Source organism: Sceloporus occidentalis, unplaced genomic scaffold (genome assembly GCF_023333645.1).
Source record: "Sceloporus occidentalis isolate IW3139 unplaced genomic scaffold, rSceOcc1.0.p SCAF_3, whole genome shotgun sequence".
Lineage (NCBI taxonomy): Eukaryota > Metazoa > Chordata > Lepidosauria > Squamata > Phrynosomatidae > Sceloporus > Sceloporus occidentalis.
The window spans coordinates 121644871-121660105 of record NW_028316983.1 but is presented as its reverse complement, the minus strand read 5'-3'; the positions used below and the strand labels follow the sequence as shown (position 1 = coordinate 121660105).

General features: G+C 42.8%; 1 protein-coding gene across 2 annotated transcripts in view; it reads left to right on the top strand.

Moving 5' to 3' along the window:
* Positions 1–10473, top strand: part of LOC149316675 (UDP-N-acetylhexosamine pyrophosphorylase-like) — a 29992-nt gene extending 19519 nt beyond the window's left edge. For both annotated transcript variants that reach the window (XM_089518746.1, XM_089518747.1), the window contains 2 exons: positions 977–1043; positions 9884–10473. In XM_089518746.1, the coding sequence (XP_089374872.1) occupies positions 977–1043; positions 9884–9976 (160 nt within the window). In that variant the 3' untranslated portion in view covers positions 9977–10473. The remainder of the gene's footprint in view (positions 1–976; positions 1044–9883) is intronic.
* Positions 10474–15235: the final 4762 nt, after the last annotated feature.

Here is a 15235-nt window from a genome sequence, read left to right as displayed (position 1 = left end):
TAGGCGATTGTGGAAAGCTAGGGGGCTGCATTGGGCCCCCAGAGAACCTTTGGGGGTGCACCTTCACTGCAAAAAAAAAAACCTCCAAATTTCTCCCAATGCCCTCCAATGGCTCTGGGTGACATTTGCATCATGTTTCAGTCCCTTCTGGCTGTTTTAAGCTGAGGAGAGGCCCTAAACTTTTTGAAAAGCTGTGTTCCTTGAGAGACTCAGGGGGACACATGCTGTCCACAGGCCACTCATTGCCCACCCCTGCTCTAGAGGCAAATACCTCTGAGGAGAACTTCCACTAGCTCTCCACAGGCCCTTGTTTTCACTGGAGTTTGGAGAATCTAGCAAAAACAAAAAACAGAATATGTCTCCTGCTAATATGAAAGTGTTCACATTTTCCTTAAGCATCCCAGAGGACTTAAGGCAGAAAAATAATATTCACTTTTCTTGCATACTGAAATACAGTAGTGCAAATCTTGATGTGTCAGGCTTGTTGATTTAAATTTTGCCAGTACTGATTTATGACCTAAAGCTTTACTTGGCCAACTTACAGATTTTAAAACTTTGCGCCCAAAAAATTCATTCTGTTTGAGGCAGACCTAAAATGGAAAGTTCAGTTTGTAATACAGTGTACTGAAATGGCTTTATTTTTTGCTTTGTTTAACTTTTCTCTGGAATGAGAGACAATATTTGAAAGGAGCACTTAAATCTTGTACTTCCTATTATTGGTTGCTTCTATTGCATCTTTCTTGGTATATATTTTTATCAAGCTCATGTTGCACGCTTAACTAATCCCTATGGATACATGTGATGGACCTGCTGCATGAACATCATTTTGGTTTCTTTCCACACTGCTGCTAAACTTTTTCTTGGCAGGAGCAGAGCAAAATGCTAATCTATTAACAAACGTCTTTGAAATGCAAAGAAATGAATATCCAAGCCAAAGCTTCTCTCTCTTGCCTAACGTTTTGTTTTTCTTCCTTAGTTTGAAGGATGCCTGTGATGTTCCAATTCAGTGTGAGATTTCTCCTCTTGTCTCTTATGGAGGTGAAGTAAGTTATTCTCTGTCCTATTTTCAAATTCCTAATCACTCTGCACTGTTTTTGGCAGTATACGATGGGGTATCATGAAGTTTTAATTATCACCTTTAAAAATATTTTACAGAAAGTTTGTTTTGATTTATAGTTAACTTTTCTCCATGTAGTCAGCATCCAGATTTACACATTTTTTCCAGCATTTCTTGATCCTCTGAATACTGTTATTGTAGAAGTCTGCAGATTATGCCTTAAACCGCTCTTCCACGTCATGAATGACGTTATTTGTGTTGTCAAATTGGTGACCCCACAATGGATTTTTCATTTCTGAGAACAAGAAAAAGTCACTTGATTCGTGGTCGGGAGAAGGACAGGTTGCGTACCTGTAACAGTATTTCTTCAAGTGGTCATCTGTAAATACAGTGCTACCTCGGGTTACGAAATTAATTCGTTCCGCGGCGCCGTTCGTAACCCGATACATTTCGCAACCCGAAAAGGCGCTGGAAAGCCGCTAGCCGCGCTTCCGATTTAAATTTCGCGCCGAAATTAATTTCGTAACCCGAAAAATCTTTCGTAACCCGGAACAGTTTTTTAAAATCTAACTTTTTCGTAACCCGGAAATTTCGTAACGCGGTCAATTCGTATCCCGGGGTACCACTGTACATACAAATGGGTTGTATTGCACCTGCACAGTGCTGCTCAGAAAACTTCTGGAATCACTGGGCAAAGTTAAATTTGCAACGTTTTGGCAGTAGCTCCGCCCATCCCTTATAAGCCCCCCTGCGTTCCTGCTCTTTTCCCAGTTCCGAAATTTACGCTGCGTAAGTGACAGAATGAGCCGATGTAGAGCAGGACACTGAGGGGAGGATGGGTGGAATTTGTATGTATTCACAGATGATCGCTCAAAGAAATACCGTTACGGGTATGCAAGCTTTCCTCCTTCTTTGTGGTCTTTGCGAATCATACAAATGGGTTAGACTGACAAGCTTCAGTCAGTGGTGGAGGGAGTGTCACGACACCAAGTAAGGTTCAAACAAGTTGTGTTTATTAATCACAATAAAAAAGTTGAACCCAAAATCATGTGAGCTGTGTTTATTAGTTTAATCAAAGCAGTCAGCCTGTTCAAGTCAAAGGTAAAACAGTGCATTAGGTCATGCAAGACCTGTATGTAAACCATAGGAATGTTGTAAACCACGCCAACCTGGCAAAAGACATTCCCTTCAACAACATGTAAACAAAGGAAATGCAGTGCAATCAATGTAAACCTGAAACCAATACTGCCCTCCCAAAAGCTGTGTCCCGTTTGGCCCTGGAGTCCAGCCTATAATGTTTGATGAAAGTAAATGGCTGTGACCAAACAGCAGCTTTGCAGACATCCGCGAAAGAGACCCCAGTCAGAAAGGTGGAGGATGTCGCTACCACCCTAGTTGCATGGGACTGAACCCTGGCTGGGAGAGGTCTTCCCAACAGTTCATAGCAGAGGTGGATGGTACCAGCCACCCATTTGGAAAGCCTCTGCGCAGTCACAGGCAGTCCCTTTTTCGGTTCTGAGTAGCATTGGAAAAGTCTCTCGGAATGGCTCGAACCCATAGTTCTGTCCAAATAGAAGCCCTCCGAACGTCCAAGGTGTGCAAGCGGCGTTTGGTGTGAGTGGTCTGGTTTGGGGCCAGGGTCGATAAAACAATGTCCTGACACATGTGGAAGGCAGATATGTCAGTATGGAGGACAACCTTATCCTTATGGAACCTAAGGAAAGGCTGGTCCCTCCGCAAGGCACAAAGTTCGCCCGCATGGCGAGCAGAGGTGATGGCCACAAGGAAGGTTGTCTTTCAAGTAGGGTTGCCATATCCCACCTGGGGGCGGGACTTTCCCAGTTTTGGGCGGGGCCACACAGTCCTGCCCCGTTTGGCCCCGCCCCCAGGACTCCCCCCCCCCCCCCAGCGAGGCCCTGGAGGCAGCTCCACTCCTCCCCGTGGCTGTGTCCCACCCTCCCTGCCTCCCTGCCTGGCTCAGCCTAGAGAGCAGGTCTTCAGGACATCTGCCACTCAGAGCTATTGCCAGCCCACTTGGTATATATGTCTTGCAAAAGGCATTACTTTCCAGGTTACAGTGAGGAAAAAAAAAGGCCATAAATGGTTCATGTTTCACTGGGAGTCTAAACACCTCATCTTTTAAATGTATGCTGCGTCAGTATTCTTGTAATTCTTTATCACAGGATCGTTTTTGAGGCCCTAAACACCTTTACTTGTAATATGCAAATTTCTCCCGAAGCTGACCAATGAGAAAGAACCACTTGGGTTGGTTTTCAATGGCTTGGAAGGAAGAGATTTTGCCTTGCTTGTAAATAGGAAGGGCTTTGGGGTAGCAAAAGGCTGCAGAAATAGTTTGACCCCCCCCCCCTTAAACATCCATGGCTCAGTGCTATAGGATTCTGGGAATTGTAGTTTCTTGTGGCACCAGAGCTCTCTTGACAAAAGGAGGCTCAATGGTCCACAGAGCTACAGTTCCCAGGATTCCATAGCCTTGAGGAGGAGGAGGAGGAAGGGTGCCTTGAAGGGCAGAATTGGGGAAGAGGAGGAGGAGGAGAAGGAATTGGAGGAAAGCTGAGTCAGTGGCCATTAGGTCTGCCTTGGTATTTTGGGTTTTTTTAATTATATTTAAAAATATAAAATACTTAATTTATTTTATTTTATTAATTTTTATTATTGCTTGTTTTTATTTTATTTTTATTTTTATTATTGCTCGTTTTAGTTTATTTCATTAATTTTTATTATTGCTTGTTTTTATTTCATTAATTTTTATTATTGCTTGTTTTAGTTTATTACTTTTTATTATTGCTTGTTTTATTTTATTAATTTTATTATTGCTTGTTTTATTTTATTTCATTAATTTTTATTATTTCTTATTTTTATTTTATTTTATTAATTTTATTATTGCTTGTTTTTATTTTATTTCATTAATTTTTATTATTGCTTGTTTTTATTTTATTTCATTAATTTTTATTATTGCTTGTTTTTATTTTATTTCATTAATTTTTATTATTGCTTGTTTTATTTTATTTCATTAATTTTTATTATTGCTTATTTTATTTTATTAATTTTTATTATTGCTTGTTTTATTTTATTTTATTAATTTTTATTATTGCTTGTCTTTATTTTATTTCATTAATTTTTTATTATTGCTTGTTTTATTTTATTTCATTAATTTTTATTATTGCTTGTTTTTTTATTTTATTACATTAATTTTTATTATTAAATATATACATCCCTGCCTTGTTTTTTTAAATTATTTTTATTATTAAATATATGCAAGTGCATTTTCTGTGTATTTATGGCGATTTGAATGCTAACAAGTCTGCCTTTCTTGGCCAATTATAGTGGTGATGATGATGATGGTGGTGGTGATATTGATATCAACAAGCCTCTGAGGCACGTCCAATGTAACTCGCTGTGATTTTTACAAACTCATGCGCAGTGAAGAAAAACCACAGTCCCTTGCCCAAGTACACACTTCTGAGAAGTACAGTTGAACCCGAGGGCAAGTCCATTTCTGCCATCTGTCTAGGAATAATGCCAAAATGTCCTCCATTTTGATCATGCGTAAAAAACATGCATTTATATTAAGATTTTTTAAAAAAACCTCAATTTTTTTGCATGTCCTCCATTTTTTAAAAAACGTGTCCTACATTTGAAAATGTTGCCCTACATTTGTCCCGGTTTGGAGGTCCTGACTTATGGCAACCCTACTTTCAAGTCAAGAGTCTCAAGTCCGAAGTGGTCATGGGTTCAAAGGGCTTGGATTGCAGAGCAGACAGCACAGCGTCCAAACTCCAAGCAGGTGCCAGTATCGAGACCAGAGGATGAAGATTCTTGCAGCCTTTCAGGAAACTCTTCACAAGAGGGTCTCTGAAAAAAGAAAGTTTGCCATCAAACTGGAAATGGGAACAGATGGCAGAAGATAACACTTAATGAACAGTCCCGCATCCAAAAGTGCCATCAAAAACTCCAGCAGCATCATTGTCGACACGGGATGGAGAGAGGCCTCTCACAGAGAGGAAATCCAAGAATTTCTTCCATTTGGAATCGTAGGACTTTTTGGTAGCCAGCTTCAGGGCAGCCAAAATCACAGTCTGTACCGAGGGAAGCAGCTGGTCTAGGGACGTAGTCTCCACGCCACCATCGGTAGGTTCTCGATGTCTGGGTGACAACTCTACCTTCCTGCAGAGTGAGAAGGTCCGGACGGAACTCAAGCCGGAAAAAGTGTCTCCTGGAGAGGTGGATCAGGAACGGAAACCATAGCTGTCTCGGCCACCAAGGAGTGACGAGGATTGTCATTTTGGACACAACCCTGGTGGTGGGAATGGAGGGAAGGCGTAGAGCATCTCTCCTGACCAAGCAAAGGCGAACGCGTATCCGAGGGAGTTCTTGTTGCGTGCTCGGGAGCAGAACTGGGGACAGTGGCTGTTGAGAGCAGTTGCGAAGAGGTCAATATGGGGAGCTCCCCACCGACTGAAGAGGTTGTCGACTGTTTCGGGGTGGAGCCTCCACTCGTGGCAGACTGAGGAAGACCTGCTGAGCTGGTTGGCCAAGTCATTTTCCTCTCCTGGCAAGTGAATTGCTTGGAGCAGAATCCCACTTGGGATGCACCAGTCCCAGATGCAAATCGTGATGACTTGGTACCCCCTTGTTTGTTGAGGTAGTACATGACTGTGGTGTTGTCCGTCAACAAAAGCACTACCTTGTTGGCCAAGTTCGTTTCGAAAGCTCTCAGGGCCTTTCCCACAGCCAGCATCTCCAGGGTATTGATGTGGAGACACTGTTCTGCGAGAGACCACTTGTCCTTGATGAAGAGGGTTGACATGTGGGCGCTCCAACCTTCCATGGAAGCATCTGTGGTCAGGGTGACCTGAGGCTGCGGCGGAGAAAAAGGCATGCCGACGCAGACGTTCCGGGAGACGAGCCACTAGTGGAGGGAGCGGGTGATGGGTCTCGGGACAGTGAGCCACTTGGACGGAGGGTCTGTCAGTGCATTGAAGGCTGGCAGGAACCATGCTTGAAGGGGCAGAAAACGCAGTCTTGCCCACGGGGTCACGAATGTCGTCGAGGCCATGTGGCCTAGGGCTACCTGGACATTGCTGGCCTGCACTCGCCTGTGGGCGAGGCAAGTCCTGACCAAGGAGCAGAGAGCATGAAAACGGTCCTGAGGGAGATAGGCGACACATCCTTTGGAGTTGAGGACGTCCCCGATGAATTTGATCTTTCTGGATGGTGAAAGATGAGACTTCTCCAGGTTTACCATGAGCCCGAGGGATGCGAGGAGGGAGAGGGCGAAGCCTACATCTCTTTGCAGTTCGTCCACGGAGGGGGTGGCAAAGAGCCAGTCGTCCAGGTATGGGAAGACTTGCACTTGGGTGAAGACCCTCTGAGCCGTGGAGAGACCGAAGGGAAGGACATTGTAGTGGTACATGTCGGGACCGATGGCTAAGGCTAGGAATCTCCAGTGGCTCTCCTGAATCCGCACGTGGAATTAGGCACGTGCTCCCTTCAGGTCGATCGTTGCGAACCACAGGCCCTGGGACAACAAGGGCAGAATAGAAGCAAGAATTACCATATGGAACTGACGGTAGACGAGATAGGAGTTGAGAGATCTCAAGTCCAGAATCGGTCTAATGCCCCCATCAGTCGTGGGAACCGTGAAATATCTGGAGAAGAAACATGTAGGGGCTTGAGAAGGGTTGACAGGAGAGATTGCACCCTTGTCCAAAAGAGTGCGTACTTCGTTGAGAAGGGTGTCTGAGAGGTGTGTGGAATCAACAGCTCCTGTTGGAGGGATCTCTTCAAACTTGAGGGTGTAGACCCTACAGACAATGTCAAGGACCCACGAGTCGGAAGTCACAGAGGCCCAGATGTTAAAAAAGGGCCTCAGGGTGTCACAGAAGGAGGTGGAGGGAGCGACAGACCCTTCAGGATTTCTTCTTGCCCTGGTCGGTATCCCATCTGCGGTTCTTATGATACCGAGTAGGGGACTGGCGTCGGTCAGAAGAAGAAGAGGAGTGGGATGGGTAGCACTGCCTCTGGTGCTCCTGATGTTGGTATGGGCGGTCCTGTTGAAAGGGTCGCTGGCCCTGGCCATACCATTGCCTCTGGCGCTTTCGAAACAGAGTCTGAGAAGGAGTAGACATACCGTGCTTCTTGGCGGCCGCCTTCATATGATACTTGAAGTTGAGCTGCTTGTCAGTCTCGCGGTTGAATAGGCCTGCGTCGCCGAAGGGCATGTCTTCGATGGTAACCTTTGCGTTTGGGTTGAGATCTGACTAGCAGAGCCAAGCATGCCTTCTAAGGGCAATGGACTTGGCCGAGCAGTCCGTAGAGTGACGGGCTGAAGTGATGATGACAGTCATCCAGAACTGTGGACGAGATCTTCTCCATTAAGCACTGTATGTAAGCCCACATACAGGCATTATAGTTGGCGACCTTGAGTCCCAGAATGGAAGAGGAATAGACCTTCTTTGCTAGGCCGTCGACCTTCTTGGCCTCTCGGTCTGCAGGAGAAGTGGACATCTTACGAGCGAACGATTGCTGAGATCCTTCAACAATCGCAGAATTTTGCTTGGGGTGTGCCAGCAGCCAAGAAGATTGAGAAGGAGAAATCCTGTAGAGAGCTTCAATATTCCTAGTTGTGGGAGTCAGTGAGGCAGGTGCATCCCAAGAGGGCTTGGCTATTCTCACAAGGGATGGCAGCAGCAGGATAGAAGGTGGTGTCGGTACCTTGCCATGAATCCGTCTCTCAATTGGGTTGGCGGCATCATCTTCGGTGTGCGTGACCTAGATATCCAAGGTGTTAGTCATGTTGATGATGTGCTCTGAGAAGGTACGGACGTCGTCAGTAGGAGATGAGGCACTGGCTGAAAGAGTTCCTGTGGGAATTGCAGGGCGACCTTGTCCGAGGAGCCCGAGTCAACCTGAGAAGCACGAGGATCCGTATGATGTGTTTCGTCATGATCAGGTTCTGAAGAGTCAGGAATTAAGTCCACGTGGAACATTGCTGAAAGCCTCTAATGTGGATGAGGGTCAGTGACTGCTGCAACAGCTGGGACTTGGAGGAGAAGGTCAAGGAGGAACTGTCAGTGGGGAGGAGGAAGATGAAGAAGAAGACTGAATTAAGCTGGCCAGGTAGGCGAAAGATATCAGAAGGAAAGATTTTAGAAGAGAGAAATGCGACAGACAGCTGAGAAGCAGGAAAGATCGAGGAAGCACAATATGATGTACTTTAGGAAAGTTGCAAGAAGGACTATGTAATGTAATAGATGTAATACTGGAATAGGAAAGTTATAATAGACCTGAGTAATATTAAACATGGAGTAATAAATGTTATAATAATAAGGAGGGAGGGGGATAAGTGAAGAACGCATCTCCATAGGGAAGGGATCTGACATGGGTATCAAGCTGGGAAAAGCTTGTGCCCCTTCCAATGGAGGGGAGAGCCTGAGTTCAGAAGAGGGAGGGGGAAGGAAAGGGCAAGAGGGGAGGGGAAGAAACAGCAGATCAGAGAGCAAGAAAAGGAGAGTGGAACAACAATGAGGGTAAAGGATATAGATTAAATGGTTGACATGAATATTATGTCATTAAATGTTAATGGATTACATACTCCAGTGAAAAGATATAGGTTGAATAAGATGCTTAAAGAACAACAAATTCAGATAGCCATGTTTCAGGAAACACATATTTCAAGAAGAAACAGAGCTAAACTCTTTAGCTATGGTGGATGGGATTTGCAGTTTGAGTCAAGGGGAACAAACAAAGCAAGAGGAGTGGCAATATTAATGAAAGATGGAATAAATTTTCAAGTAGATAAGATTAAAAAAGACAATGAGGGGAGATATATTTTTGTTAAAGGAAATATAAAGAAGATAAAAGTTACATTTGCTTGTATTTATGCCCCAAATGAAAAACAAGTTGAATTTATAAATAAGGTGTTAACTCTACTGGAAGACTTTTATGAGGGGGATCTATTTCTGGGAGGGGACTTCAACCTTGACATATTTGCCATCCATGGATACAGAGGGCCTACGGTATCTGTATGCATATTATATTCCACACTTATTCTGGGGGATGCAGTGGCTTAGTGGTTAAGATGTCATATCGGAAGGTTGGCAGTTCAAGGCTTGAATGCTGTGTGATGGGTCCCAGCTTCTGCCAACCTAGCAGTTCAAAAGCCAGCAAATGCAAGTAGATAAACAGGTACCACTTCAGTGGGAATGTAATAGCATTCAGTGCAGTCATGCTGACCACATGACCACCAGAGCAGTCCTCAGACAACACTGGCTCTTCAGCTTAGTAATGGAGATGCGCACTGCCCCCTACAGTCGGTTGCAACTAGTCATTTATGTCAAAGGACTACCTTGACCTTTTTGCCCTTAATCTCCTCCTCCTTTTCTTGCCTATTGTAATCCTTCTATGGAAGTTGTTAGACTTTTAAATTTAGACTTGGGGAGCTGAAGTTCGTTCGGAACAGCAATATGAGGCTGGCTTTCCCAAATCCCTAGTTGTGGTATCACTATCCAGTTAGAGGGTTGCACTAGGTCCAGGGAGACCCAGGTTCAAATCACACTTGTGAAGGTCTCTGAACGATCTTGGGTCAGTCCCTACTTCTTAGTCTAAGGTACCTTCTGCAAGATTGTTGTCAGGAAATGGAGAGAGAAAATGATGTGTATCACTGGGTGCTCTTTGGAGGAAAGGTGGATTGTAAGTGTAACAAACAATGTCTAGATCTACATTTTGCTTACCGTTTTTGATTAGCTTTTTTAATATTACTAAATCTATTGTGGCCTGTTTCAGAATATCTGCTTTTTTTTATAGGGCCTGGAGGAGTTTGTGAAGAACAAAGAATTCCATGCCCCTCTGATTATTGATATAAGTGGGGTCCATGAATTGGTGAAGAACGGAGTCTGAGGTCTCCATGAAGGCTCATTTTCAAACATTTCAACCATTTACGCATTACTCTTTAGGTTTTTCAATGAAACGGTATTTTGTTAAAATCCAAAGTCTGGCTGTACGTAGAAGGGATACAGTACCTTTTCCTCTATGCACCATGGAGTTATCTATTTATAAAAAAAAAATAATGTTAAAAAAGGTCACATGTTGAATAAATAGCAGAGATATTGCCATTCATGTTGCAGTGCTTCAAAATGCCTGCATTTGGTATCAAAACTTAGATTATGCCTGTATTGTATGATAGCGTTATAACGTAACCAGTGTACTGGGATTAAGAGTCTAATCTGAAATTCTGTTTTTCAGTAACTCTGTTCTTTCATTTTTTTAAAAAAAATGCTTTGTTCTTGTTTTGTTGCCCATATTATTTTAACAACTGTTAATTATTAACAGTTGTTTTTAGCAGAGGTTGCACAATTGAAATGCTAGGGAAGATATTAAATCACTTTTCTTTATAACCTAGTGTTTCCTCAAAATTCTTGATTTAGAAGCATAGAATCATAGAGTTGGAAGAGACTACAAGAGCAATCCACTCCAAGCCCCTGCAGTTCAGGAACACACAATCTAAGCACTCCTGATAGATGGACATCCCGCCTTTGATTAAAAACCTGCCACCAGGAACAGCTCTGACCATTGAGAAGTTCTTCCTAACATTTAGGTGCAATCTCTTTTCCTGTAGTTTGAATCCATGCCCCATTCTCTGGATCAGCAGAAAACAAGCTTTCTCCATCCTCAATATGACATCCCTTCAGATATTTAAACCGAGTTATTATATCACCTTTTAACTTTCTGTTCCCCAGGCTAAACAATCCAGTTCCCTAAGCAGCTCCTCACAGGGGAATTGTTTTGAGACCTTTCACAACTCATGTTCAGCTTGTGGTTTACCTTTATAAAACTCCTAGATATCTTTTACATGCAATCTTATCAAGCCAGGTATCACCTATCCTATATCTGTGCATTTCATTTTTACTGCCTAAGTGCAGTACCTTCCATTTCTCCCAATTAAAATTAATTTTGTTAGGTTTCTCCCAACTCTCTAATCTGTTAAAGTCATTTTGAATTTTGATCCTGTCCTCTCCTAATTTTGTGTCATCTACAAATTTTATAAGTGTGCCCCCCATTCCATCATTCACATTATTTATATAGATGTTAAATAGCACAGGGCCCAGGACAGAGCCCTGCAACATCCTACTAGTCACATCTTTCAAGGATTAAGAGCAGACATTGGTGAGCATCCTTTGCATTTGGTCGGTCAGACTATTAAAAATCCACCTAATAGCAGTAGTATCTAGCCCACATTTTACTAGCTTTGTTTCAAGAACATAATGGGGGACCTAGCCAATGACCTTACAGAATTCAGCATAAATTACATCCACAGCTTCATCTACCAAGATGTAATACTATCAAAAAAAGAGGTAAGTTTAGTCTGGCATGACTTGTTTTTGAGAAATTCATGTTGGCTTTTAGTGATCATGGTATTCCTTTCTAGAAGCTTATACATTGTATGTTTAATGATCTGCTCTAGAATCTTTCCTGGTATTGATGTGTGGCTGACAAGGCAGTAATTGTTTGGGTCTTTTTTTCACCCTTTTTTGAAGAATGGAACAATACTTGTCTTCCTCCTGTTCTCTGGGACTTCTCTTGTTCTCCAGAAATTCTCAAAGACTGTTGCCAGTGTCCCTGAGATTACGTATGCCTGTTGTTTTAATACTTTTGGATGTAGTTCATCTGGCCCTGGAGATTTGATTTAGATTAACCAGGTATTCCTGCACTGCTTTTTCTTGTTCTGTGCTGCATTTCCTCTACTGCTTCCTTTACTCCATTTTCCTCAGCTTGAGCACCCTTTTACTTTTGTTGAGAAGACTGAGGCAAAGAAGATGTTTAATAGGTTTTTGTGGGTTTTTCAGGCTATGTGGCCATGTTCTAGCAGAGTTTCTTCCTGACGTTTCGCCAGCATCCCCAATTCTGAAAAAAATAATTTCTTGACTCCTCTTCTTTGTCTAGCTATCATCTGATTTCTCTTCTTCCTTTTCTTCCTAAGGTTTTGGAACGGGTCATTTACTCTCGCTGCCTTGAGTTTCTCGAAGCCAACTCCATTCTAGATCCCTTCCAGTCCGGTTTCCGCCCACAGCATTCTACAGAGACGGCCCTCACAAAAATATCGAATGATCTTTTGCGAGGCAAGGCAAATGGCCTTTACTCTTGTGATGGTTCCTTGGGAGCAATGCCCTGTGCAGGGCCCTTACTCTCAAGGAGTCCCTTAAAAGAACTATTTTTCCGCTGCCACCACTCAGTGAATTGTCAATGAACTATATTTCCCAAGCACACACTGAGACTTGTTTGGGAGAGAGATCTAGTTTCCTTTCTTGCTAACCCCAGAGCAATCAGTAGCCGAGTCAAGGCGCGTGTACAGGAGCAAAGAGATAGCAGATGCTTTTAAAAGAAAGAGTTTATTTTAAAGAAATAATATAGAATAGGAAGGTATCACTCATGCCAGGCCTCCTTGCCTTGCAGGTCAGAAAACACAGTTACAGAGATATTCATTTCAGGCAAGCTATTAGATAAACATAACAAAAAGACCTAGACGTACTGACTAACACAGTTCCTGAACTACTCACACAATGATGGGATTTGTAGTCCTTGTGGAGTTCTTGGAATCAGGGAGCTGGCTCCTTGCCAACTCTACCTGCATTCCTGAGTCTGGGTCCCCCAGACTCTAAGAGACATCATCTGGTTCCCCCTCAGGAGAGGATCCAGGGAGAGACAAAAGAGCGCATGGCTTCAAAGGGCCTTTTAAAGATTTCCCATAGAAAGTTCTTGAATCTCGCGGTCCTACTCTCTGATTGGTCAGGTAGACCTTACATCAGCTATGATGCCACAGCTCATTAGCATGTGATGTCATATCTCATTAGCATGTTCCTCCTCCCAGATTAACCCCTTATGGTTCAGACGAAGTTCCCAGATGACTGGAGGACCAGTCATCACAACTCTGTTCTCATTCTTCTTGATTTGTCTGCAGCCTTCAACACCGTGAATCACTGTCTCCTAGTTGATCTACTTTCCAACCTTGGGTTCTCAGACTCTGTTCTTGATTGGTTTAATCTTATTTGTTAGATAGATTTTTGCAGTGGTCATGGGTGGTCAGACTTCATCCTCTGTTCCCTTATCTGTTGGAGTTCCCCAGGGCTGTTTTGGGTCCCCTACTGTTCTCTCTTTACACAGAGTCCCTAGGGAAACTTATTAGTTCTTTTGGTTTTTCCTATCATCTGTATGCCAATGACACTCAGCTATATCTTTCCACCCCTGACCTTTCTCCAGGACTTGAACAGCAAGTTTCATCTTGTCTTACAGCTATCTCTCAGTGAATGCAGCATCGGTGTTTGAAGCTCAACATGTCCAAAACTGAGCTTCTTGTCTTTCCATCTTAAGTCAATACTCCTTTTCTGTTTCTGTTGATGAAATCTCTATTCGACCGGTCCAGGAAACCCACAGTCTTGGTTTAATTTTTCATTCTTCTCTGTTATGTATTCCCCAGATCCAGGCCACAGCCAAGGCCTGTCGATTCTTTCTCTACAATATTGCTAAAATCCGCCCATTTATCTTGGCCACTACTGCCAAGACTCTGGTGGTCTCATGACTAGATTATTGTAACCTCCTTCTGGCAGGGCTTCCTCTCTCTCACCTCTGTCCTTTAATTTCTGTTCAGCACTCACTGCATGCATTATTACATTCGCTCAGCACTTTGACCATGTTTCTCCTCTACATTCATCTCTTCACTGGCTTCCCTTCCCCTTCCATATTCAGTATAAGCTCTTGTTGCTGACTTTTAAAGCCCTGCATGGGCTGGCCCCCTCCTTATTTATCTGAACTTCGTTCTCCTCACATTCCCACTCGTACCCTCCGTTCTGGTAGTCAAGGTATTTCCCATTTTATTCCCTCTGTTTCTCCAACATTTCAGCCAGGGCATCAACCACCTTGTCATGTATATTATTATTCTGTTGGTCTTCAATCCCTCTAACTCTTAAACCTCTCTTTCTTTAAGTTCCAGTAGAGACATTGCATCCAGATTTCTTTCTCTGTGTTAGTAGTCATCATTTCAATAGTTTCTTTCAATTTTGTTGTTTTTTTCTTCCAAAGATATCAATTTCATGTTGAATTATTGCATTTCAGTGGAAATATTCACTCGTTTAAATATTCTTTTAGGCCCCCCCCCCCCCCCCTTTAAAGTAACTTTCAGTTCTTCCTGCAGGAGGAATTCTTTTCTCAAATCCATGATCATCTGGGCTATTTATTGACCAGCCATATGGTGTATTTCTTCTAAAATTTACTGATTTGCTCCATTTACTTAATTTGGCTGGTTAACAAATGCTCTTCTTGAATCTTGAGTCAATCTAGGTTACCCGGTCTGAGATCTAGTAGAAAATGCCATATTTATTCTCTTCAAAAGCAATTTGACAACATATTTTCCCTGAAATTTTCACATTGGCCACAAGATGTCAATGGTTTCCTTAGTCCTTCACAGTTCTCTCTTTCACCCAGAAGAAAATCTCTTACCTTTCTGTTACCATCGTGTGATGGCAACATTTGGGTACAGAAAAGAGTTAGATCTTCTCCTGCTTCTAAAAAAATTAACTCTTTCTGTTCTCAAAGAACAATTTATCCATTCACTTTAATTTAACATTTAGAGTTCATAATGCTCCAGCCTTTTAGTCTTTGGGTTTTTATCCTGCTGTCTTCTCTACACTTTTGAAATTTATTATTAAGTTTTAAAATCTGATTTTTAAAGTCCACTTGGAAAGTGCTTCACACTCTGCTTAGTTTTAGCTGATAGATGTTTTACTCATGATTTTAACAGTAGTGGTTTTTATGTAAGAAGTTAGTTAATTCCACTCACTTCCAAGTTTCTTGTACATCACAAAGTGATTGATGTTGTTGGTTTTTTAAAATGGAAAGTTGAATGTGTGGTGTATCAAGCCTTTCAGTGGCTAAAACGTGGCAGGCTGATGATGGTACTCTCCAATGGTACTCTTCTTTCTTCCATCTGTGGCAAAGCAACAATGTCAACAATAGCTGATGTCGTCTTGCATGCTAGGGACAGGCATTAAACCTTTGGAGATTATTTGCTAAGCTTCCCACACTGGAGGAAGCAGTATCAGCCAGCTTATACTTTTAAAAGCCAGCCAGCATCACAGAGTCCCTTAGTAGAGATTCCAAGGAACA